Source organism: Phaeodactylum tricornutum, chromosome 7, assembly GCF_000150955.2.
Source record: "Phaeodactylum tricornutum CCAP 1055/1 chromosome 7, whole genome shotgun sequence".
NCBI lineage: Eukaryota > Bacillariophyta > Bacillariophyceae > Surirellales > Neidiaceae > Phaeodactylum > Phaeodactylum tricornutum.
Genome location: NC_011675.1, coordinates 812,858 through 837,513, shown reverse-complemented (window position 1 = coordinate 837,513; position 24,656 = coordinate 812,858). Strand labels below are relative to the sequence as shown.

At 48.6% G+C, this 24,656-nt stretch overlaps 13 protein-coding genes across 13 annotated transcripts; 8 read left to right on the top strand and 5 right to left on the bottom strand.

The window, feature by feature from the left end:
- Window positions 1-24: 24 nt before the first annotated feature.
- PHATRDRAFT_35406 (predicted protein) lies at window positions 25-909 on the top strand (the record flags this gene model as incomplete). Its single annotated transcript, XM_002179890.1, has 1 exon — window positions 25-909. The coding sequence occupies one exon, from the start codon at window positions 25-27 to the stop codon at window positions 907-909; it is 885 nt and encodes a 294-aa protein (XP_002179926.1).
- A 523-nt stretch (window positions 910-1,432) lies between these two features.
- SLC4A_1 (predicted protein) lies at window positions 1,433-3,302 on the top strand (the record flags this gene model as incomplete). The annotated part of the gene is made up of 1 exon (XM_002179889.1): window positions 1,433-3,302. The coding sequence occupies one exon, from the start codon at window positions 1,433-1,435 to the stop codon at window positions 3,212-3,214; it is 1,782 nt and encodes a 593-aa protein (XP_002179925.1). The 3' UTR covers window positions 3,215-3,302.
- Window positions 3,303-4,957: 1,655 nt separating this feature from the next.
- On the bottom strand, window positions 4,958-6,352 carry PHATRDRAFT_27234 (predicted protein; the record flags this gene model as incomplete). Its single annotated transcript, XM_002179690.1, has 2 exons — window positions 5,309-6,352; window positions 4,958-5,164 (listed from the first exon to the last, which is right to left on the bottom strand). Coding segments are annotated over exons 1-2 (1,089 nt in total), but the record flags the coding sequence as incomplete, so codon positions are not given.
- Window positions 6,353-6,842: 490 nt separating this feature from the next.
- Window positions 6,843-7,502, bottom strand: PHATRDRAFT_12198 (predicted protein; the record flags this gene model as incomplete). Its single annotated transcript, XM_002179689.1, has 1 exon — window positions 6,843-7,502. A coding segment is annotated over one exon (660 nt), but the record flags the coding sequence as incomplete, so codon positions are not given.
- A 3,069-nt stretch (window positions 7,503-10,571) lies between these two features.
- Window positions 10,572-12,748, bottom strand: PHATRDRAFT_45653 (predicted protein; the record flags this gene model as incomplete). The annotated part of the gene is made up of 3 exons (XM_002179688.1): window positions 10,572-11,342; window positions 11,452-11,804; window positions 12,129-12,748. The coding sequence occupies 3 exons, from the start codon at window positions 12,746-12,748 to the stop codon at window positions 10,588-10,590; spliced, it is 1,728 nt and encodes a 575-aa protein (XP_002179724.1). The 3' UTR covers window positions 10,572-10,587.
- A 561-nt stretch (window positions 12,749-13,309) lies between these two features.
- Window positions 13,310-15,234, top strand: UNC18 (predicted protein; the record flags this gene model as incomplete). Its single annotated transcript, XM_002179888.1, has 3 exons — window positions 13,310-14,670; window positions 14,760-14,962; window positions 15,032-15,234. Coding segments are annotated over 3 exons (1,767 nt in total), but the record flags the coding sequence as incomplete, so codon positions are not given.
- A 592-nt stretch (window positions 15,235-15,826) lies between these two features.
- On the top strand, window positions 15,827-16,215 carry PHATRDRAFT_35400 (predicted protein; the record flags this gene model as incomplete). Its single annotated transcript, XM_002179887.1, has 2 exons — window positions 15,827-16,091; window positions 16,166-16,215. The coding sequence occupies 2 exons, from the start codon at window positions 15,827-15,829 to the stop codon at window positions 16,213-16,215; spliced, it is 315 nt and encodes a 104-aa protein (XP_002179923.1).
- Window positions 16,216-17,155: 940 nt separating this feature from the next.
- PHATRDRAFT_6711 (predicted protein) lies at window positions 17,156-17,806 on the top strand (the record flags this gene model as incomplete). Its single annotated transcript, XM_002179886.1, has 2 exons — window positions 17,156-17,431; window positions 17,516-17,806. Coding segments are annotated over 2 exons (567 nt in total), but the record flags the coding sequence as incomplete, so codon positions are not given.
- A 362-nt stretch (window positions 17,807-18,168) lies between these two features.
- PHATRDRAFT_45650 (predicted protein) lies at window positions 18,169-19,395 on the top strand (the record flags this gene model as incomplete). Its single annotated transcript, XM_002179885.1, has 1 exon — window positions 18,169-19,395. One exon carries the CDS (start codon window positions 18,169-18,171, stop codon window positions 19,393-19,395), a length of 1,227 nt encoding a protein of 408 aa, XP_002179921.1.
- Window positions 19,396-19,514: 119 nt separating this feature from the next.
- Window positions 19,515-20,549, bottom strand: PHATRDRAFT_35397 (predicted protein; the record flags this gene model as incomplete). The annotated part of the gene is made up of 1 exon (XM_002179687.1): window positions 19,515-20,549. The coding sequence occupies one exon, from the start codon at window positions 20,547-20,549 to the stop codon at window positions 19,515-19,517; it is 1,035 nt and encodes a 344-aa protein (XP_002179723.1).
- Window positions 20,550-21,256: 707 nt separating this feature from the next.
- Window positions 21,257-22,162, top strand: PHATRDRAFT_35396 (predicted protein; the record flags this gene model as incomplete). Its single annotated transcript, XM_002179884.1, has 1 exon — window positions 21,257-22,162. One exon carries the CDS (start codon window positions 21,257-21,259, stop codon window positions 22,160-22,162), a length of 906 nt encoding a protein of 301 aa, XP_002179920.1.
- Window positions 22,163-22,394: 232 nt separating this feature from the next.
- Window positions 22,395-22,925, bottom strand: PHATRDRAFT_35395 (predicted protein; the record flags this gene model as incomplete). Its single annotated transcript, XM_002179686.1, has 1 exon — window positions 22,395-22,925. The coding sequence occupies one exon, from the start codon at window positions 22,923-22,925 to the stop codon at window positions 22,395-22,397; it is 531 nt and encodes a 176-aa protein (XP_002179722.1).
- Window positions 22,926-24,131: 1,206 nt separating this feature from the next.
- On the top strand, window positions 24,132-24,500 carry PHATRDRAFT_7208 (predicted protein; the record flags this gene model as incomplete). The annotated part of the gene is made up of 1 exon (XM_002179883.1): window positions 24,132-24,500. A coding segment is annotated over one exon (369 nt), but the record flags the coding sequence as incomplete, so codon positions are not given.
- Between the last annotated feature and the right edge of the window lie 156 nt (window positions 24,501-24,656).

Here is a 24,656-nt window from a genome sequence, read left to right as displayed (position 1 = left end):
CAAAAAAAATTGTTGACGCTGACCATGATGGTTGCGGCGATCCGCACAAATCACAAGAGACGGCGTCAAACTTATCCGATGCCACAATTACGATCGCTCATAATCCTCGTAGCGGCAGAAATTGCATCTTCCAGAAATACAGTCTCGTCTTTCGTCGCCACTCCTCGCCCTTTACTGCTCGCTCCATCGCTAGCGACCTATTCCACCACCAAGCCACCAGAATGCACGGTTCACGACGTTGCCGACCTCGATTGCATCTCGCAGCAATTGGGCTATTTGCCGACAAATTTTGTTGGTGTGTCAGCCCGTAATGCGGATCGTGTACCCGTTGCGATCCAAACCTACCCTTTGTTTGGGGGTGCACCCCGTCGTCAGATCAAAACAGCCGCAAGCATGCCGAATACGCAGTTGCGCATGTTGGGGACACCCTTCCCTACACTATACTGGTTGACCTGCCCAATAATTTCCAAGGCTATTGCGAATCTGGAAGGACAGGGCCACGTACAACGTATACAACAAATCGTGCGAGAATGTGACGATTTAACGCAACGTTTATGGACGTGTCACGCCGAGTACGCGGAAAATCGTTGGGATTCTCTGACCCAGATAGATCGATCCGTTTTGGAAAACTCGGACGAATCAAGTCGTATTCGTGACATGCTGCAATACTCCGGCATTGCTGGAACCAACGTTACGCGGGTAGTAAGGACAGCGCGCGAGAACGACGGCAATCCGCGTCGGAATGAGCCCGCGTCGGGTTGGCAACCCTCCATCAAATGTTTACACACCCACTATGCACATTTTCGAAGTACGACGTTTTCAAATCAGGTAAAGAAGCCAACGATCAATCCCGTAGGTGAAATGGTGGAGGAGCTTTTACGACTCGAGTTTCCGGAAGTACTGTTGTAGCAAGTTCCAATGTGGATTTGCTGTGAACTATAAGCGTTTTAATCTCAACTCTAGGAGACTGCGTCCGCTCTGGTGTAAAGAGGAGTTTTGTGCAAAGAACGTCCTGTTAGCGCATACCTATACCCAGCAAATTTCATAATGATTGTAGTCCAGCTAACTCACTACCAAGGTTTTCCGCGAGATTGTATATATATCACCAAAAACAAAAGGTGGTTTTGTTTCGTTCGTCATTCCCATGTAGGGTGTATGCATGCCGAGTCCCAGGAATGACAGATCCATTGACGAAAAACGGCTGACGCCCGTAAAGCTAAGCGAATACCGCTAAGAGCTTTTCACAGGTTGATGTCGTATCTTTCCTTCGTCGAGTGTTTCGTGTTCTCGTCCGTGTAAAAATCTCCTGACAGACTTGACATCTGTCGGATGCGTGTGTGAGTATATGTAGGAGCACCGATACTTCTTCCTTTCTCACAATCAAAAATTCAGATTCTAGGGAAGAAAAATTCGTTCTGTTCACGGTTTAACAATGACGAATCTAGTATCCAGAGCCTATATAGTTGCGTTACTCTGCATGAGTTCCTGCTGGCATTCCGCGGCCTTTCATACTACGTCCTTCGGCAAAACATCTTTGGGTCTTAAAATTTCCTCATCAAGAAGCCCTACGTTCTCGTCCTTGAAAAAGGCGAAAGTCATAGCGTCCGTTACGACGAAGCCGCTCACTAAACTGAGTGATTCCATGTCGGTTGTGTCTCCACCTGTTGACGAACGCGAAAACAACAAAGACGACGAAACACTCTTCGAAGGTCCATTCAAAGGAATCATTCGTGACTACAAGGCTCGTTTGCCCTTGTTTGCTTCGGATATTAAGGACGGTCTGAACGTGCAATGTCTGGCGGCCACCATGTTCTTGTTCTTCGCTTGTCTAGCTCCCGCAGTGGGCTTTGGTGGTCTTTTCGACGTTGCAACGGGTGGTGCAATTGGCACTGTTGAGATGGTGTCTTCGACAGCTTTGTGCGGCTTGATCTATGCAATCACTTCGGCCCAGCCGTTGACAATCATCGGATCAACTGGACCTGTTTTAGCCTTCGTAGCCTGTCTCGCACAATTGGCGAAGATGCTGAACTTGCCGTTTCTGCAACTCTATTCCTGGACAGGGTTGTGGACGTCAGCAATTTTGTTTGTTTCTTCAATCACTTCTGCCTCCAATCTGGTCAAGTACCTCACACGTTTTACGGATGAAATCTTTTCGTTGCTGATTAGTTGCATATTCGTCTTTGAGGCTGTGTCTGACGTCGGGCGTACCTTCTCATCTCCGGCTTCAACCTTTACCAAAGCTCTGTTAACGTTGACATGCGCAGCCTCTACCTTTACCATTGCGACTCTGCTCAAGGGGCTCCGGAAAACATCCCTGTTCCCATCCCGAGTGCGCAACACCATATCCAATTTTGCTCCGACGATCGGTGTGGTAACGGCATCTCTCATTGCGCGCTGGGCGCGCGTCGTGCACGGCACTAAATTGGCTGGTCTCCCGAGTTTGTCCATCCCCGCAGTCTTTGGCACCACCAGTGGCCGCCCCTGGCTGGTTCCTATTCTTGACTTTCCGGTCTGGGCTCGCTGGGCCGCCTTTTTACCGGCCCTCATGGCCACTGTCTTATTGTTCCTGGACCAAAACATCACGGTGCGTCTGGTCAACAACCCTCGATGGAAAATGGAAAAAGGGCGTCGCAAAAACAATGTTCTGGATGGCATGCACGCTGACATGTTTATCGTGTCGATTTTGACCGCTGCTCAATCATTAGTCGGAATTCCGTGGCTGGTGGCTGCGACGGTGCGTTCGTTATCTCACGTTGGTGCTTTGTCAAAGTATGACAAAGAAGGGAAAGTTGTCGGGACGATAGAGCAACGTATGACAGGTATCTCGATCCATAGCTTGATTGGCTGCGCAGTGCTTTTCAGCAAGCCCCGTAAGCTTCTGACGCAGGTACCATTGCCAGTTTTGATGGGTCTATTCATGTACTTGGGAACCAGTTCGTTGCCTGGAAACGAAATGTGGGAACGGGTGACAGGATTATTCAAGGACAAGACGGTAGCTCCCAAGCAGCGTTGGTCTGATAAAGTACCCGATAAAGTGACGTCAACGTTTACACTCATTCAAGTAGCTTGTCTGGGAGCTATGTTTTGGGTCAAGGAAAGCCCATTTGGTGTTCTGTTTCCTGTCGTCATTGCCATGCTCGCCCCACTCCGATTTGCGCTGGAAAAGCAAGGAATCATTAAGAAGGAATATATGGATGTACTTGATGAAGAGTAAATCAATGCGTCGGGCTAGGCTCTAGCTGTCAACGAGCGATACAAAGTTCGTGCACAGTCAATACACTACATAAAAGTCTTTAAGGATCACCACTTTTGCTGGGAACATCTACGCAAATTCCTTTGGCTTGCAATTCATTCAGATCCGCTGCCCAACGGGTTCTAATCTGTCTATCTTTCTTGCGTCTTCGTCTTCGAGCTTCAATCAAGTATGTCTGAAAGTCCTTTTGAATATTTGAAGGTTGATGTCCTTCTTTGATGCATTTCACCACATCCATTGTTCCTTTGCTCTCTGTTTTCTTTTTGTCGCCACCATCGCCATTCAGGCCGTCCCAAGCGCTCTCGGTTAGTAAAACGTTTCCAGAAGATAGCGGAAAATTGACCCCTGTATTTTCCTTGCGCCGGAATGGATCGTCTTGTGCCCAAGAGCGCAACAGCGAATAGAGGGAAGCATCCTCTTCGTGAGCATCCAAATTCACACGTCGTCCAAAGATCCAAAAAATGTTGGAGGCGTCCTCAGGAATAGCGTCTTCAATCTGAGATTGTGTGATTGATCGTTTGGACAGTGCACGATGGCTGATACTGGCTCGTTCATTCGAAACATCTTGTGCTTTTGCGGAGACTGAAGCGTGCGCTGTATTTTTGTATGCGTTCAAAGGATTTTGAGGCAATTTGTTTTGCTGTTTCTTCGACTGGCGACGGTAATCTTGCTTGGATAACAGAGGATCAAAAGAGGATGACATTTCGTATATAAGCTTTTTGCTTGACAGAGAGTGAGTTATTTGCTTTGGAGGAAATGACGACCCAATAGTTGTGGTAGTTTGTCGAAACGAGGTACAAGAACGAAGACTTTGCTGGCCTCGAAAATTTCTAGTTGAAAAAGCAATTCCACGAAAACGAAAAAAGGATGGAGAATGCCGGAATCGAACCGGCGACCTCGTGCATGCTAAGCACGCGCTCTACCAACTGAGCTAATCCCCCGTAGTTTGTTACAAACGTGATGTCAAGTTTTGCCCTACACATATTGTCTTCTATGATTGTTTTGCTTCATTCTGATTTTCTTCAAAATTTTACTGCAACTACACCATTACAGAGTGCAGGGGCCCGGTATAATGTAAAGATAAAACAAATACCACAAGTGCTTGTAGACGAGCTTGTCTCTTTCAGAGGAATCTCATAGGTTTATCTTCATCGAACTTCTCGCTTGCAGCTGCTTGTATTGGCTGCATCGCCAGGGATCCTTCGGCTTTATAGTTAATTAACAATAGTAAGTCCAAGACCTCAGCATCTCGCTATGCGATCAGCTTCCCGTGCGAGGCCTCTTCATGGGTTCTGCCTCAAGATCCTCGCCACATTCATCATCAAGATCTATTGCATTTTCGTCAGATTGGTCTGAAGCAGAGAAGAAGATACCACTGTCAGACCCCTTACCCACCTCGCGAATATCAGTTTCATTTGATATGGAAGACTTTATTCTTTCAGAAGATTCCAGAAATGGAACTGTTGTTATGTGAACAAGGCCCAACACATTAAGTAGTTCATCCGTCTGCCGGTTTCCCATTATTGAATAAGGTGGTGGAAGAGGATGAGGCAGTGGGTGCGAAGGCCCAACGTATGATGGAACGTTGCGATGAAAGTTTAGTGGGATTTCCTTTCCAAGCCTCTCTTCGATCCATTGTAGGTCCAAAGGCTGACAATAGCTGGGCTTTGGTGGGACCTGTATCCGTTCACTTGTTGCCATAGTCAAACTGTGTGTTTTTCGAACAACAGCAAGCCATTCCAAATCGTACTCAAGCTTTGCATTGTCTTTGCACTCCTTTACTGGTAAGTGCAAAATAGACATATAATGCCGCCTTGGTAAGCACTTGTCCAAAGACAGAAAGCGAGTCATTTGGTCCGTCAAATCGTTTGTATTACAACGGTCGACTGATTCAGAGCCTAGAAAGCGAGTCTTAGATTCCTCTTCATTCTCGGCTTCCACCGGCTCTTGAGTTGTCAATCCTACGGTCTGCGACGGAATAAGAGAGGTTACGGTATCTTTTGAAGCATTTCCGGCTTTGATAGCGCCATGTTTGACAGTCGCATGAAACTTTACGTGTAGATGGGCGGCAAACCACCATTTTGGTTTCAACGCACGCAAGATCTCAATATTTCCGGGACTCCCGAGACAATTTTGCGCGATTTCCTCACGGAAGAAAGGCTTTCGTCGAAGGAGACTATTGGTGTCACCGTATTGCTCGATCCCTTGCGGCCAGTCGTGACTCACAATGATATCGATCGGATCCAAATCGGATATGCATTTCATACGGTAAATGTCGACGTTCCTTACATGATATACACTTCGAAGAGAAGAGCGATCGTATGGTGGACGTTCGAATCTGCCAACAGCAAAGTCGTGGGCTTTGTGGATACCACTGATTCCACCAATGCGAATTCCCTGATATCTTACAATAGAAGTAGCCAAATAGTATATGTTGGGAGCAACCCATCCTCCATACGGAAGCTCCTGTAAGGCTTGTGACGCCTCGTGGTTACCACCAACAAAAATGGTCAAGATTGGTGCCGTTTTCTCGCCCGAATAGTATTTGTAGAAGGAACCAAGAGCCCGGTATTTGGGGGGAACGGCCAAACTGTGAAAATCGGCTAAATTCCGTAGTGACTGGAAATCCCCACAGGATATCAAAAGGTCCACCTTTCGGCCACTCTTTGCTTCGTGCTGCTGCAATCGCTCGTAAATTGTGTCTAGCTCACCATGGCAGCATCCTTCAACAGCCACAGAAATGCTCGAGTCGGTAGGAATGCCAATTTCTTCAATGTCGTCGTTTCCACCTCCGTCGCGCTGACTAGAACTTCCTCTATTTAAATACCGCACTCCACGACCCCTTCCCCATCCTCGGCCTCTTCCACGACCGCTTTGTCCACCGCGATAGAAAGGCGATCTACCTGTACCCCTCAAGCTGGCGCGACCTCCTATCATAGTTTGAAAAAGTCGCAGACAAGTGAAAAAGTTCGAGGATCCTGCAGCCTCGAAGCCAATTATTTCTAATCGAAATGACAAATACACCTATCGCTCTATCTTTCGTATGAACACAGGACATGAGAACAGCACGAGACTGCGTTAGTGCACACCTGATGCATGGTTGCCAGTTGTGGAAAGCTAGAAAATGGACGGCGTTGTTCCTTCGATATTAGACGTTTGGGCAACCCTACCCCACTGAACTATCAAACCAAAACATATTCGAAAAGTGATTGACTATGACTTGCTTTTCATTAATTTCATGTTGAGAGGGGGAGGGAAGGAGGAGACAACAGATGCAAGAAATTCCATTTACTGATTATGCGGACACACATTTTCTTCTATTTTTATCTATTTCGGAAGTGCGGGATAGCGGTATAATTTTCAGATTTTTTCGGTGTAGAGCTTTCTATTCAATTTCCAGTCCAATAGTACTGCCGTGGACGCTATCTTGAAACGAGCCACTACCCATATAAAAAGGCGAAGGACTGGAAGCAACGGGAGTAGTGAAATCCACGTTGACGGTTGAATTTCCTTCGACGTTCGCCAACATCTCGTTTGCAATCTGCAACGTCAACGCACCTACGTTGGCCGGCGAAAAGGCCATCTTCGCGTAATCAGCCAAAGCCATGGCAATATATGTGAACGAAGGGCGCCGGTGACTGTCCTGGTCCCAACATGCCATGATGATTTCTTGAAGTCTTCGGGGAGTGGTGCTGGGAATCTCAGGACGCCGTCCTTCGGCAACGGCATACGCGGCCTGGATAGGGGTCATGGTAGCAAACGGGATCTCACGTGTAATAAGCTGCCACAGGCAAACACCAAAGCTGTATACATCCGCATTACTGGAATAGGACTCATGGCGGATCACCTCAGGAGCCATGTAGCGGTAAGTCCCCGTTTCTGCTGTAAGTTCCTGACCAGCATTGGCAACTGACATGCCAAAGTCGGCAATCTTGGCACGATGATCGCGAGTCAACAAAATATTACTGGGCTTGAGATCTCTGTGAATAACGTTTCTGTTATGGAGATAGGCCATTCCATTAGCCACGTCCAAAGCAATGGGAAGATATTCGTAGTAACGTCGCGAGTCTGTCAAAAGTGAAAGCAAAGAACCACCCTCGCAAAAGTCGTAGGCCAAACAAAAGCACTCTAAATCAGCGGCGACCCCTACAAGATCGCAAATGTTGGGATGGTGCAGACGAGCGGCAATATCAGCTTCCCGACGAACCTCATCAATATGTGACGTATCGCCAGTGCTTGGATCCACCATGGCAACTTTAAGTGCCACCATGTTCACCGACGAAGGCATCAGAGTATCACCACTATTCTGCCAAGCAGCTCGGTATATTGTACTGACCCGTCCTGTACCGATTGTTTCAATCAGCATAAGCTCTTCAAAAGGAATAAGCGGAATGTCACGGCCCTCACCTAAGTGAGTATCCGTATTCGAGACTGTCACGTAATCTAGAGGTACTGCGGCTGTAGTCTCCTCTCCAAAACGGTCCAGGTCCGACGAACCTCGACGATTGACCAATGGGCGTCGCTCCCGCATAGAGCCCTGCCGATCCAGTTCCACAGAGGGCAAACGGACATTGTGTAACGTGTTCACCAGTGACGATGATATGGAAACTCCATCCAAAGCCGGGCTACGCATTGTAAGACTGAGATTTGGGATACCACGATTGAGGACAGTGCTCAACGGATTCGGCATACTATGTAGGCGCCTCAGTTTCGGGAAGTCGGGAGCCAAAAGGTGACCACTAGCCGATGAAGCGAGCACTTCTAGAAGAGGAACGGCCGTTTCCATCTCTTTGTGAAAATCGCGCGGAGTTAACTCTTGCGGAACTTCAGCAGATTTATAGTACAATGGCCCGCTGGGTTCCTTGGCGGGGAGCCCGTCTGCAGACCCGCTACCGGTCGGCGAAACAAATGGTTCCGATTGTTCTTCAACCGATACGATATTTTCACGCAAGAAGGTTTCGATCAAATCTACCATTTTGTCAAGACGAAGGCGTCCATTCATCTCCACTACAAATCGATCCTATTGCAGCAAACATGAACACGGAAAGGTTGAGCAAACTACTTTGCGATACACTGTCAAAAGCATACCCTTCATACGCACCAAGACAATCCCATCTGTACTGAGCATCACATCCGCATCCATAACTCTCGAGCCACCTGTTGCTAGATTTCTTGTAATCAATTCCAACAACCCGGTCGCATCGTTACAAGAAATGGTCACAAGACGAAGCAGCTTTTGATGTTTCGCGCTGGCGGCCACTACGGTCCGTCCCCAATTTCCGTCATCTTCCAAATTGTGAATATGTACGGCAGCCTTGGATTTGTCGGATCGAGCAGCTGCCATGAGACGCATGTGAAGCAAAACTTCAGACGGCGTATCGGCGCCAAGGGCGTAGCGTGTTGGTAGAGCGGCCAGAAAGTTACGCGTGCTAGTAACAATTCGTTCACGCTGCGAGTTGCAGGAAGTGGCATCTTCCAGAACACCATAGTTAACGGGTTTTAAAAGCTTGGATTCGGCGACAAATAGATCCGCAACCACTTCACAAAGATCATCGATGACGGCCTGATTGTGCTCAGCCCGACGGCGGTGTCGCAATTGGTTGGCGCCTTCGCGGGCACGACGATATGACGACGCTGAAGAATTTTCGTCCGAATGTGTCTCGGTCAAATTTCGTACATATTCCGACGGTAGTTGCCCATCGCGCATAGCCTGTAGCCGCTGTCGCATGGAAGTTTCCAATTCTTCCTTCTTGAGCAGCAAATTGGCGTAGGGCGATCCTGACGGCGGCGCCAGCGTTCCCAACTCTTTACTAGAGAGACAGCGGCGCACCCGATCTCCAAGAACGGTTGACGTAATGTCGGAGGATTGTTGCCGGGACAAGCTGTCTGGGCTCTTACGCGCTCCTGCTGTGCGCGCCGATGGAGCTGAAGAACCCAACACTACCCGTTGATGTGGTACTGACGGTCCAGACGCACTATCGGCCTCGTCTATATCGCGCAGATGATTGTGCGTCTCCGCAGTGTTCCACGAGCTATCCAACCCTTGCTTTGCCTCTTCCTCCTTTTCTTGTTGATTCAGCAACGCCGTTAAATTCGAAACGGGCTTTTTCGCGGGTGTGGGAGGGTTGGGAACAGCGCTCCTTCTACCGGAAGGTCGCAAACGCACACCCGTGCCACCACCGTCTGGGGACGGATCTTGACTACCCGAGACCACAGCACGGGCAAAAGAAGTGTTTGGAGGAATCAGAGGCCCAATACCGGTGACGCTGGGTAATGAAGCAGATAAGGAATGACTCCGGATTGCGCTCGTTCCGATAATCTGACGTCGTCTGGTAACGGTAGTGTTGTTGAAGTATGGTTGTTCCCGTAAGGCACGAGTGTTGCTCGAGTTTCGGGTCGTAGTTCCAGGTGTCTGGTGTTGCGAATCGGTCATTCCTTTCTGTGATCGAGGAGGGTGTCAAACCAATCTCAAAACTCAGTACCGGTAGTGATCTCTGATTCGATCGTTTCTGCGTAGTGGGGGAGACCCGCCTTTTGCCGTTCCGCGGAGTAACTAATGAAATACAAGTCTTCCAATGCACAGAGAAGGTAGCCGCGATCGTGGAAATTACAATCAAGAGACACAACAATGAGTAAACCTTTCACTGTCAGTGCGAACGTTTTGGATCGCAATCGCAAACACCAAAAAAGAGGTGGATCGAAGCGCTGGACGCGTGTCGAAATTGAGTGTCCGGTTGGGTGTTTGCTACCAGTAAGTGATTGATTGTGAGCGATTGTGATTCGTGTGGCCATCCCCATCTGGCGGTGGTGATGTGGTCAACAGTCATTTTCTCTGCCGTGGAGGTCCCACAACGTGCAGACAACTGTGAAGGGTTCTCATAATTTGAAGCATTGCTCTTTCTGCAGACAGAAATCGGATATTGGAATTAACCGACGTGCATTACTGTTCCGAATCGAATGAATCTTTCGTTTATGCGTATACCGCCAACTAATTGTATTTCTCCGACATGAGGGATATAGAATGGACCGTTCAATAATTCATGCTCCAGTGAAAACGCTACGACGCACTTCAAATATTGAGATGCAATTGTGACATCACCAGGTGTATAAGTATTGACCGCACAAAAAACTACCCCTCTCGCAATTGCAAAACAACAAGACTGGTTTTGAAGCTCACTGGCATTCAAAGGGATTCGGGGGAGAATCTGAAGGCCCGCCTCCGACATTGTATAGGGTAACTGTCAAAAAGCAGGAAGTTTCCATGGTGCCTACCCAGCTTGTCAATACAGACCTTCGTTTCAAAAAGAATAGTCCAAGTTAGTAAAAGAAAATATTTACTCTTCCTTCGCCTTTTCAGCGGCAGCTTTCTTCGCCTCTCGCTCGATTTCATCGTTAGCTAACGCCTCCTGGCTCATTTCGATACCCGCTGCCAATACTTTAATATCAGGTTTTTGGCCCACAACAACGACCGATGCGACTGACTTGGCTTCGGTTTCGGGATCCGACTCGTTTCCGGTTGTCCACAGAACCTCCTCTTTCACTGGAATGGGCACCTCGATTTCCTCGATCGCGAAGCCCGCAAAAGCTTCTTCCGTCCCTTCCAATAAATATACAGTGATTGGCAGCGACTCAGGTGGATCCTTGCGCGGTGCGCGGTCCAAATAAGCCAAAATATCCGGTGCCAACGTTGCCGAGTTCGTGATGACACGAACACTCGTGCGGGTTCCAGGAACGTGTCCTTCTGGACAATACAAATGGTCCGAAAGACTCAACAAATCTCGCGTCCGTTGGGAAACTTCATCAAATTGTTCGAAAGTAAGATTGTCGGAGCCCGCTTCAGGAATTTGGGACGCGTCCGCTGCCTTGACTTGTAGAGGATTCTTTTTGGGTGGCGTCAGACCAGCGATTTTCAGATCGAGGGGTTTGGTAATACGAAAGGCCGATCGTCGAAGCGGCGTCACGCCATCGCCATTGAGACACCAATTGAACGCGTACACTTGACCTGGGTATTCGTTTGGGTAGGCACTGGCTTTGCCAACCCGCTTAACCGAGTCCGGCACGCCTTCCGTCTTCGCCTGTTGAGTTGTTGCTGGGTAACAAAACACAGAAACAGTCAGAAACAGGGAATTCGGAATCTTGCCCGTAAGGCGGAAATATAATAGCACAGACCGTGCAAGTCTTGAATCGAGGGAACCTACCGAATGATCGAACTCCGGCCTGTGCCACCGGTTGCCGTGTGTTAGTATTCGCAAGATATTGTCGAGCAGACCGGAAAATAAAAAGAGAGCGATTGCTCATGGTGCAGATGGTACAGGAAACAGAAGCCACCGCGATCTTTGACTGTTCACATCCGCCGTCCGACCGAAATTTCGTCACGCAGCATCCAGGAAGACGCAAGCCGTTGATCTCTTCGAATACGAGCTCTCGTATATTTAGCGTTAGAAAAGTTCGAAAAACCTCGTAGCCCACGCGCCATTTTTTAATGCAAGCAATGCTCACATCCGCACAGGCTGATATAACTACCCACGCTGGTGTCAGAAAGATGGACCAACTGTAAAGAAACATACAAAAGCATTATATTCTTGGAAGATTAGAGCTTGTCACGTGTACCGCAATGAAATAGTTATGCAGCTGGATTTAAACAGGAAACCGAGCTACGTTCGACATCTCGAACCGACAGAAAAGCAAGTTTTGCAGACTGTGAACAGACTGATTTATAGATAGCTCTGGTAGAAATATCGCTAACAGCAAATGAAGTCAAACAGCAGCACTCAAGCTATATTAGTCCTCTTCTGTTTCAGTCGTTTGGCGAGCAGATTCTCGTTCCAAATATAAACTTCCGACATCTACAGCCGCTTGGAAAGTTCCCGCTAACAGACCAAGACCGAGTCCCATGGTAAGTCCCCATGCTACCAATGGTCGACGACCCGACTTCAAGATAGTCGACGGCAGTTGTAGACGCGCTTCGGCACTAAGTTCCGGCGGGCTCCGTTTGGACAAGGCGCCTGCGAGTCCGGCGACAATACCTCCCAGAGTATAATCGCCAAGTGAAGCAAACCCGGTTTGTCGCACTTGATCGTCGAATGAGATGTCAGTCGCCTGATTCTCCGAATCATTCTTCGTTAGCGCGTTGTACAAGACCGTCGTCGGCGACGACAATCGACACGACTCCATAATGAAAGCAAACAGCATGCATGATAATGACCAGGATTTCGTCAAGCTTGGCAAATTTGCATTCCTTAGCGGCAAAGGGGGCCCATGTCGCCTCCACTGTGCGAAGCCTGATCTATTGCCGCTTGTGCCGCTTCGGCGTTCCAGAGCGAGACCAACGACCGCTCCGCCAAACGTTGCCAGCGACAACCGGGCCGAACTTTCTAAGAGACGCTCATTAGAAAATTTTGAATTGATCTCGGAAGAATTTCCTTCTATTTCCTGCGAGTTCTGTTCCGCGTCGGTGAGCGGAGAAGCAGGCTCTGGTACCGGCGGCGTTCCCATAGTGATCAATATGCTAGGGACGTCGAAGATACAAAACGGAGAATGAGAAGAATGGCAAAAGGATGGTTTCCAGTATATGTACAGGTTTGGCTATACCGCGTCAATAAAACAAGACAGTCGCAAGACCTTTCCGGTGTCCGTCTGATAATGACCAAAACGCTCCTCCAGGCTCCGGTCGACGATGACTGGCGCTCTGAAATGTTGCCAAACGGTTCCTGTTTGTGCACGCGAATCCTACGCTGTGTTTGTTCACTGTAAGATTTTCACTTCCGTGAGTTTACCTTTCTACTTCTTCTAGTTAATTGCAGGGAAACTACAATGTCAAGTGCTCGAACCAATCGCAGAATCAAGTCCCGCAGCAAGTCTCCGGATATCAACGATGGCAGTGAGAAGCCAGGCTTGCGGCGTTTGGCGCAGAAACGGATCCTCCAAGATGTCTTTCAGTCCGCCGCCGGTAAGTGTTTTTTATCCAACCCAAGGTTTATAGAGGCATGGGACCATGGACAAGATTGCTTGATCTTACAAGAAATTTCCGTTTTCTACGTTGTAGATACGCATCCCGGTTGGAAGGTCCTTATCCTGGACAATCACGCTATGCGCGTGATATCTGCCGCGGTAGGCATGTACGATATCATGGAAAAACGCATCACGTTGGTGGAGTCCCTCGACAAAAAGAGGGCACCATTTCCGGACATGGGCGCCATTTACTTTCTGGATCCGAACGCGGACAGCGTCGCCAAGTTGGTAGCCGACTGGAGCGACCCTAGCAACAAGAGATTGTACGGCAGCGCCGTCTTTCTGTACTTTTTGGGGCGCCTTCCCGATAATCTTTTAGCACAGATCAAGATGTGCCGTCCGCTTTTGAAGCGTGTCAAGGGACTGATGGAGATTAACGTGGACTTTTTGGCGGTTGAAGAGCGCGCCTTTACGTTCGATATGCGGCATGCCTTTCCCTCATTTTACCTACGTCGTGGCAATACCCCGATCGAACTTGACATCGCCGAGAAGCTGGTTACGGTATGTGCGACGCTCAACGAGTATCCACACATTCGGTACAAGCAGTCGTCGGGTATCTGCACCAGTCTTGCGTCCGTCTTTCATCTTAAAATGGATGAGTATGTTTCACAGAATCCGTCCTGGTGGTATCACGGCGGACCAGTCAAGAACCAGGCTGCCAATCGCGAGCGTGGCACGCTCCTGTTGTTGGACCGAGCTGACGATTGTTTGACACCTTTGATGCACGACTTTATTTATCAATCAATGGTGCAAGACTTGCTCAAAATGGATGGTGATCGCATCACGTTCCAGGCAGAAACTAAGAACGATCCTTCTCGGACGGAGGCCAAGGATGTTTTGTTGGACGATCGTGATTCTCTCTGGGTCGAGCTTCGCGGAAAGCATATTGCCTCAGTTATTGAGACGCTTTCTGGACGCATTCGTGAAATCATGAATTCTTCCACGGGTAGCGCGTTTGGAGGCAAAAAACAACAGCAGGGTAACTTGAGTATTTCTCAAATGGCGGCTGCCCTAAAGGCCTTGCCAGAGTATCGAGAAGTTATGTCAAAACTGTCTCAACACATGCATATTTCCCATGAGTGTATGGAGGTTTTCAAACACAATGGCCTTTACAACCTTAGCGAGCTGGAGCAAACCTTGGCAACCGGGAAGGATGAGGATGGACGCACTCCCAAATTGTCGGACATCATGGAGCGGGTGGAACAGGAGCTGCTGAAAATGCGCGACCCTAAAGCTCGGTTGCGATTAATTCTCATTGCTACTGTTAGTCAAGGAGGTCTTCGCCAGCAGGATCGTCGACGCCTCATGGGCGCTGCAGAGCTTTCCCGCAAACAGATTCGGACTTTGAATAGTTTGGAGATCCTGGGTCTGTCTATTTTTGCTTCGACTGAAAAGAACAGGTTGGTGTCCATGCTAGCAGGGTACGTCAAGAATATATTTAAAGTTCGTGGCCGTGCATTTTTCTACGTACTCTTACAACTGTTTGTCTACATAGAGGGCGTTTGTCATCTGGCAGTACCTCCGATGACGAATCCGAATATGCTGCCAGTCGCTACGTCCCACCACTGAAGCACATTCTTTCCGAGTTAGTAAACAATCGACTAAGCTTCGAAGATTATCCGAGTATTCTTCCCATGCCAGAGAGCAACCCCTCGCTGTCCACTCCGAGCGCCCGTGGCAGCGTGAGATCTTCTCGTAGTAGTGGTGGCAGTAGCGCCCGAAAATCGGCCGGAGCCTCGTCACGATGGGGGAAAACCAGTACCACAGAATCTCGTCCTTCTGGGGCCATCAATCTTTCCGGAGGTCGGTCGATTGCGTTCATGATGGGAGGAATGTCCTTTTCGGAATTGAGAATTGCTCGAGACGTTATGGAAAAGGAAATGCGTGAAGTGATTGTTGGATCGACGGCTTTTATCTCTGCAAAAGATTTTGTTGATGATTTGGCACTTTTGGGTAGAGATGAGGAGTAAGATTCACAGTCAAAGACTATTCGGGCCAACGATAAAATCCAGAATATCAATCAATGTCATTGTTTGCGTCTAGCCTATTTGAACGAGTTTTAGCACATGACGATTAAAGTACACACACACTCTACATGTGATTTCTGCCTTGCCCATGTGTGAAATTCCACTCGCGGATGAATATCATCTACATAGATCACTCACTACCTTATATGAAGCAGACTGACCTCCTTGTACAGGCTAGGCTGAAATCGCATTCGGCACACGTGGTTTTTTCATTGGGATCTGCTAACACTCGTTTGCAATTGCCCTTGGACATGTCCGGACAATAAGGAATGACTATATGGTCTAATTTGTGTATGAATATTTAAAGGTTTATAATATTCACAGGTCAGCGTTGTTTGTAATGTTGACAGTATTGGCAACAGTAAGTCTGATAATTATATATTCCTGACAAGCTACTCTGATATGAAGAAGGATAAAGAGGTCCGATCCAAGTTCGATTGCAGGAACGTAAGCATCTACAAATATGGTTACAAACTTTCGAAATTACTCTTTTGTGAACTTCGCATCAGCCAAGAAAGAAAATATTGAACAAAACATGGGTCTCAGCCTTGCTGTCCTGACCTTGCTCCTACTGCTAAGTTTTACCCCGAGAGAAGCTCACTGTCAGTCGTTTGGTAAATCGGGACTATCAAGAAACAGGCAGCGACAGTTTTTTCTTCGTGGATCGGTGAAAGTGCGCCACAACTATTCCACAGACGCTTTGTTAAATGGTCGAGAGCTCGAGGATTTAAATGATGATTCGGATCATGGTGGAGATGAGCGACATACCGATGATGGCAACGACAACAACTTGAGTACAGGTCAGATTGTGTTAATCGTCGTGTTGTCTGTAGTTTTCTTTTGTGCAGCCATGGTTGTATGTTGCTTTTTTCAGGTTGTATGCTGCTGCTTTATCTGATACATACTGGAGGAAATTGGCTTTAAATTCTGTGATGCTGGTTCATTGTCTGAATGATTGACAAAGTAGAAAGAAGCGTACGTTTCTATTGGAGGCTGCCTCTCTGGAAACAAATGTTTTTGGAGTGAGAACGTTTCACAAACTCGAGTTGTTTCAACTTTGACTTCTACAACAATAATCTGGAAAGTCAAGCTTCCTCAATAGGACAATTTGAAACGTATTTTGCCTTCATGTGGTTAAAATTAGTCGTTTCCTTTTGACATTAGCAGGAAAGAGATGTATAAATTAGGTCTTATGGGTGAAGGGGGGGGGGGGGGGGGGGTTACGCATTCACAGTTACATTAGTAGTACACGTTTTCTAATTTCTTTTGATGATGATTGGCTGTTGTTTGTCTGACTACAGTGAAGTCATAGGTGGCGATGGCCTTAAAAAATCGAAAAAAGCTCGGTCCACTCTTCGGAATCGATATCCTTAATACGCCTCGCTGAAACCTTGTTAGTAACTAGTTGCTCGTAATGGATGCCAGAGGAAGGAGACGACTATTGATTTACAAGGTTGCTCATCTTTTTTCTTTAATGCAGTGTGGTTTTGCACACTTGTTCCGACAAACTACTACCACGTACAGAATACCGCGGATCACTACTGATTTTTCCACGAAAAGCAGTCGTTCTTTACTACGGCGCACAATGCCACCTCGTCGAAGCGACCGATTGAAGAAACTGCATTTATCGTCCCTTGCATCAAAGGCTGGTGAGAAAGGAAATGATAACTATGAAGCAACGGGTGCTAAACGCACAGCTATCAAGAAAAACAGGAAGTCGATTGAACGGAAATTTGGATCGTCAACAGATACTGCAAGGAAAGATGTTGCAAAAAGAAAAGAGACAACCAGAATAACCTCGGAGGCCAGATCTTGCTTACCAAGGAGTCGCGAGAACGAGCTCAAAGCTGAATTCTCAGCGGTGCAATATGTTATCGGCGTGGACGAGGCTGGACGGGGTCCGCTGGCGGGACCGGTGGTTGCCGCCGCCGCCGTTGTACCGATTGATATTGTTGGTATCGCCGACAGCAAAACTCTTACGCGTGAGTCTGTAAGGGAAGAACTGTACGAAAAGATTGTCTCCTCAGACAATGTCCGATGGGCAGTTGCGGTGATCGACTCGGCTCGCATTGATGAAGTCAATATTCTGCAAGCAACATTGCAAGGAATGCGTCTGGCAGCGTCAGCCGTCGCTGGAATAGTTAGTGAAGATATTGCTGACTGTGAGTCTGCGTGCGTCACAATTTCGGGTTGTTATGTTGTCACTGGGGGCACACCATTAAAGTCTGAAGTTCCTGACAATGCCTTTTATGCCTTGCTTGATGGCAACCGACTTCCGAAAAAAATGGCAATGCGTGTCGAAACGATGGTGAAAGGTGACTCGAGAGAATATTCAATCGCAGCCGCCTCAATATTGGCCAAGGTGACTCGCGACCGCTTAATGCACGGGTACGATAAGTTGTATCCGGAGTACAACTTGGCACAGCATAAGGGGTATCCAACGGCAGCACATATGGACGCCGTCCGCAAGTACGGTGCTTCGCCGATTCATCGGCGGACATTCGCTCCCTTGAAGCACATGCAATTCGACGCCCGAGGTAGAGCTCTTCTACCGAAGACGAAATGATGCCACAAAGCAAGAACCTAGTTAGTGATGGTATTCGTTTAGTAGCTAGCAAGCTAGTTTGACGCTTTCGCTGGGGTTGCCATAGTCCGAGTCTTCCTAGGTAGGGTAGGGCAGAGTGGGCTGGATGGAAGCCAAGTAACGGTCGGCTTGCAAACGGAGTTGATATACCGTCGACTTTTTGGTCTCCTGCGCTTCTCGTTGCTTTGATATTCGAGGAGACCAAGGTCGTCACAAACTTCCCAGCTCCCTATTGTCGTCGTCGAAGACTACCGTAAGAAATATCACGGAACGGAGGCGAGCCGATAGAAACGATGGGGAAACGGCGAAATGAGCAGGCGCAGATGAGCAAAGAAGATTTCGAAGCACAAATGGACCGCGAAGACACCGACAGTGTCCCTGCCGTGTTCGAACAGGCCTCGGCCGAACAACTCGAGCAGCGTCGTATTGTTCGTCGATCGACACGCCCCCCATCCATGTCACCAGCCACGAATACGCCGGTCTCATCGTCTGTGCCGCTGTCGTCCAATCCTTTCGCTGGCGTCAAGCTATCTTCCGATTGCAAACCTCTTTTTTCGTTCGGATCAAAGCCAACCGACGGCACCAGTGTCCACGACAACCAAGAGCAACCGAAGCCATACGCTACACCTTCCCCCTTTTTATTTGGTACTTCTGCTCCCGCGCCAAAAATCAGCACTATCAGTTTCGCCCCACCTCCAAGTGGTGGCATGTTCCAATTCTCTCCAGCAGCCAGTACAACATCGGCATCCGCCATATCGACGATTTCAACGACCAATTGGGGGGAAAAGAGTGCCGAGCTGGATAGGACCTTTCGTGAAACGGTGCTGTCGTCTAGCTGGGACGGTCCCCAATATCATAGCAAAATAGACAAGGCCTATCTTAAGGACTGCTTCGCCCAGGAAACGGCGTACGTCAAGGAGAAAGAAGCGGCTACAGCAACCATTCGATACTCGCCATCCAAACCAGCCACTTCCGAGTCTACGGCATTTGGTACGTTTGGAAAGTTTGCACAATCCACCAGTAGCAACTTTTCCAAAACACCGACTCCAACTGCGTTTGCGCCAATCCCCGACTCGTCTACGACAGACAACGACAACAACGCTGGAGAAGCCGAGGACGAAGACACAATGATCCAACCAGCGTCAGATCCCGACTGGGAGATGGACTCCGAATTTGGCCGCGTTTTTTTCTACCACCTGGTGGATACCAAAAAGCCGGAATCTGGATACGCGGGGTTTGGCTCCGGCACGTTGCGTATCCAAAAGAACAGCAAGACCGGAAAATATCGCATGCTGATGCGAAATCCCGCCGGCATCAAGGTTTTGATCAATATTCTGATCACCTCCGATATGACGTTCAAGTTGACTGCGTCTAAACGAAAGGGTCAAGACGCCACCGAAATTTCTTTTTTTGCCACGACTAGTGTGGATCGAGGCTACGAACAGTTCCGGGTAGTATCGCTTGCCGAGACGGGAAAGAAGTTGCACAAAAAGCTCGAGTCGTTGGCCTCCGTAAGCTAAAACGCACACGAGCAAGGTAGACACACACTATGGCATACATGGTAGCATCGTACCGATAAGCAACTCTATTTACAAATGAAATTTTTAGAGGCCGGGCGTGTGCCATACGTCGCGTCGCTTCATACTAGGTTGGAGGAAGTCTTTCTACCATTGTTGAAAGATCGCCGTGACTCTCGTTGTTGCAGTTTGCGTTCGCACTCGACTTCGTATGGCCGTCCGCCCAGTACCGGTAATCGACCACAGCCTAGAATTCCAGTGAACAGGATAGTGCCGACGACGGGATAGTATACCAGCAAGGCCAACAACAATTCGACCGTGTAACTGAGCAAAAATCGGTACTTTTCCCGGTCCCGATCAATGCCGTTGGACAAATCAATAGAATCATCGACAATCCCGGCCGAATTCAGGTCCCCCGCATCCACCATATCGTCTTCCTCCAGAGAAGCACGCAGTACAACCACGAAGGATGCTACGGCCGTAAAAATGACCACCAACAGGACGACTACGTAGGTACCGCACCATTTATACTTGTAGAGACATTGAAGGGGCTGTCCGGGGAGACAACAAACACAGGCTGTCATGTACCATACAGTGTTGTCGAAGAGTGCGTGCAAGCCTCCTCCAATCGTCCAAAGAATCAACATTCCTTCGGTGACGGCAATTTCCTGATGTCCCTGTAGCGCAGCTTCGGCCGTCGAGTTGCTGTATTCCGTGTCCGTGTAGTTTCCCGTACTGACGGTGGAATTTCCCGTTCGAATTCCACCACCAAAGGAAATGGTCAGTACCGGATCATTGACGTCGTGTTGATCGTTAACGATGAACCATAACCATATAATGTTGGTAACGGCCAAGCCAAAGACAATCGAACCCACGAGATGTATCAATCTCCATTTGGCAGTCACCGGGTGCAAGCGGTGGTGACAGCAAATTCCGAACAAGGGATGATTGTTGGCAAAATACTGGACCCAATCGTCACACCAGGAATTCCCAGGCAAATGGTACGCTCGCAAGGCCAGGGCTGGAATGGTACGCGAACTCTCTCGTTCCGACATGCTGTTGCTCCGTGCCTGATACGCCGCCAAACGATCTTTCGCCAACGCGAAACTCGGGGACGGACGCAGTTCACTGCGACGAGAAGGCTGCGCGTGTCCCATAGTACCTAGATAGACACAGACGGAACGAGAGAGAGTGTGTGTGTGTATGCACGGTCCCTTCCAAAACAATGGTGCCCAACGTTTGTGGTGAGCCGGATCAACGACGTAAGGATCGATGCTTCTTACTATTTGTTGCAGTTACAATAGCAAGTGTGCAGGAAAAGAGGAGGGAGTATCTCTAGTTTGTGGGATGGCTGACAGTGAGGCCTGCGTTGTGTCCCGGTAACGATGGGCCCGTTGAAATGCACTGTAGTTAAGAGCCATTGGAGACAGTCCGTTCCACGCAGGCCAGTTTTTGGATGAACATTACTTATTAGTGCCAAGCCTAGTCGCTTCCTTCTATTCCGACTATGATGAAAAGTTTAGTCTTACGGGGATAGGCAATTTCTTCTTTCCGGGTATGTATGATTCCCATCCGCGTAACCTTGAAGAACTGACGGAAGGACGTTGAGGACAAGTGGGCGTGTGCACTGTCGGAGCCACCACTCTTGCCAAGGGGTGCGGTGCCGTGTTTGTGGTTCTCGTTGTTTTCTCGTTGTCGGCGTCTCCGGTCACCACAACAACAACGACAACGACAACAACAACGGCAACCCGACAACAACCATACTACCTCTTTTACAGGAGGTGATCAACCGGACAACGGCATTGACAAAAGTGGACCTCTATCACACAGAAAATCATCGCGATTGAACAAAACACGCTGAAATATGAAGGTGCTACTCCATTACGAAGACAACGAGGATTCCTCCCTGCACAAAAGTCTCAAAATTACACTCCCGAAATCGTGGAAAACGGGCCCAACCTCCCGACTCCTGACTCAATTCCTAGAATCCTACAACGCGAACGAGTCCTTCCGATCCAATCCCCTGACTGAAGCGACAATGCACTTGGAAACGCGATCGATCAGTACCGAAAGCGGTCCGACTGTGTCCGGAAGAGTAGCGCTGGCTTCCGATGCCGTCGTTGTCGACGTGATTGCCGATCGTGCCGATATTTACATTGTCCACGGGCCCTCCCGAACGTTGCAAGACATGGCCGACGAAGTAGCCGAAGCGAAACGACAAAAAGCGGAACGTTTGAAAGGATCCGTCGCCTGTCTGCACTTTGGTTGTCAGAATCGCTTCCCCAAGGGCGGTCCCTATCCCGACTGTCGATACCACAAGGCACCACCCGTCTTTCACGAAACCGCCAAATTTTGGAGTTGCTGTCCCAATAAAAAAGCGTACGACTGGGAAACCTTTCAGGCCATTCCGGGATGTGAAACAGGGACTTGTACGGATGTCAGAGAAGAAGGGGACGACGGCAAGCAATTTCTCGGGGGCAGTGATTTGCGCGAAAAGACGGAAGCCGTGCCGCTCAAGAGCATTGACGACTTTAACAAGGCCCAGACTTCGGGAGAGGCGGCGCCCATACTGGAAAGGTTGGAAACGGTTTTGTTGCAACTAGGAGTCGAAAAGGAGCTTTTCCAGCAGGTGGTACACGGGATGAAGGTGAATCTTGAAGCCCAAACCGCGAATGAAGCCGAACTCATGGAGGCCGTCAAAAATGAGCTTGGTGGGAAACTTAAAGCTGCCATCAAAGCAGTAGCGGTGGAACAGTTGCGAATCAAATAGCAACCGTCGTGAATCGGTCAGGTAGACATGTAGCAGCCTAATATGTGCTTTTCGCCCCCTTTTTGCATTGTGTACGCCTGTCTGTTCCAACAATAATAGTAGTTACAATAAACCGAAACCACACGCTGTTGATCAAACTGATTTATTTTACTGTTAATAACAAAATATCCTATCGTATTGCTCCTGTAAGGAAAATCGCAGCAATCTATCTCTAGGGGGTACCGGACACTCTCTATTGGGCCCAAAACATCCACCAATGCTTCTCCAAGCATCTGTCATCACGACCCTCACAAGGTCGCAGCTTGCCAATCTCATACTTCTTCCACGTACGGACACCGGCCTTGCTGTGAAACTGTAGGTCTTGGAGGCAGTCTTGAACGCCTCCAGCCTTGCGCAGAATACTGGCGGCTCCACCAGGATGACTATCTTGCTGCATATAGGAAGTGGCGTCGTAAATCGTGTCCCCTGCGACGAGCCAGGCCGAGTCTTTATTATTATGACGTCGTACTTGGCACATAGTGTAGTAGCCTTGTTCTCGTCCTTGACAAGGAGGACATGGAAGGTATCTCGTTTTTTCGTCACAAGATAGGCACTCCGGATTGTCGCATACATCTCGGCAACACGGGCATGCATCACAGGTAGTTTTGTAGTCTACCGACGAGTCGTGTCGTATGACGTCCACCTCACCAACAGTTGAGCTCCCGATGCTGGCCGTTTCCGCCAAGGAAACTTGATCACACTGTTTCTGGTAAACTTCTTTCATGGCAGATTGGGATAAACGCGAGAAACTCCTCCGCCGTTGTACACCAATTCTTGTGCGGTTGCTATTCATGTTGGGTATAAAATTCTATGCGACTCTTGAAAGGCGCACACGGCTTCGGAGAAAGACGAAAGTCGATCACGAAGGAACGGCACTGTAACACACGTTTTTCGGGCAGTGTTTGTGCGTTCGTTGCTTGTTAGCGGAGAAATTCCTGGTCATTCCCTCGGTAATGGAGTGTGGGTGCGGCGGCACGCCTCGAGCACGCGCCTTTTGACGTCTGAATCATGAATACGAATGACAGTTAGCGGTATTCTTACTATTATTTTATAGCTAAATACTTCGCACGTATCGAAATCGGAACGGGCACGAGCCCATCTGAAGTAAAATGACGTCAAAGAGACGTCGGTCGCATGGCAAAACCCGAATGCATGGATGCAACACGAACACCACCTTCCAGCATTTTTCACAGATTTTCTATACGCGGGAACAGCCCTCTAGCTAGAGTAGAGTAGGCGCTCGTCCTTTCTTGTCAATGGAAGGTTAGACGTCCGTCGGTCAGACCCATAGTAGAATGGACAGAAAATACTTCCTTGTCGGAATGAGGAAGTTCGTTGCGGACAGAAGAAACCTGGTCTATTCTTACAGTTGAATGTAAACTGACAGAGATTGTGTGGGAGATGATTGTTTTTCTGTTTACCGTTGGCTGATCTCAAAACGAATTCTCGGACGACTTTGCACAACAGCATTCCCAGCTTCCTCCGTCCACCACCCCTTCCCAATTTCCTCTTTGTTAACGGATTGCAGTATCATGTCCGAATGGATCAAACTTTCCGCCACGGCTATGGTAGCTGCAGCCGCCACGACGCTCTACTTTGTGAAAAAAGACCAAATGAAATCGTAAGTGGGCGCTATGGAAGGCTGAACCCGAGCTTTGTGAAAGTAACAGAACAAGATAGTGTTTTTCGAGACCCAAGAGATCTATATACCGGAAATCGTGACCATGCACCTCATAGCCATCCTCCGGTTGCGCTCTATCTCTTTGTACGTACCGTAGTTATTGTCACTCCATACATACTCATGCTGTGTGTCACGCTCCCTTGGTTTCACAGTGGTTTGGACAGTAGCACGCCCCTAGTAATTTCGCTTCCAGACTGGCTGATTGCCTACGAAAAGACATTGAAGGAAACAATTTACCGGACCAACGAAGAGATGATGGCAGTCGCCGTGGAGATTTCCCGTCTCAACGTGGAACACAAATCGGGCGGACCCTTTGGCTGCGCCATATTCGAACGAGACTTAAGCACCAATACTTGCCGGATCTTTTCCGTGGGAGCCAATAGAGTCATGCCTTTGCACAACTCCTCACTGCATGGTGAAATGACAGCCTTGCAATTCGCCGAGCGAAAATTGCAACACTTCTCGCTCAAGACGGAAAAGGACAGCCCAAAGGAATACGTCATGTGCACCAGTTGCGAGCCGTGTGCACAATGTTTAGGCGGAACACTGTGGGCGGGACCGGCGGAAATGATATGTGGGGCCTCCAAGGATGATGCGGAAGCCATCGGTTTCAACGAAGGGCCGGTCTTTCCGGAATCCTACGTGAGTTTGGAAGAGAACGGAATTAAAGTCACGAAAGGCGTGTTGCAAAAGGAAGCGGCAGCTATTTTGAACCAGTACGCCGAAACAGGCACCATTTACAATTCGTAAATATACCTCTTTTTCTGCCAGCGA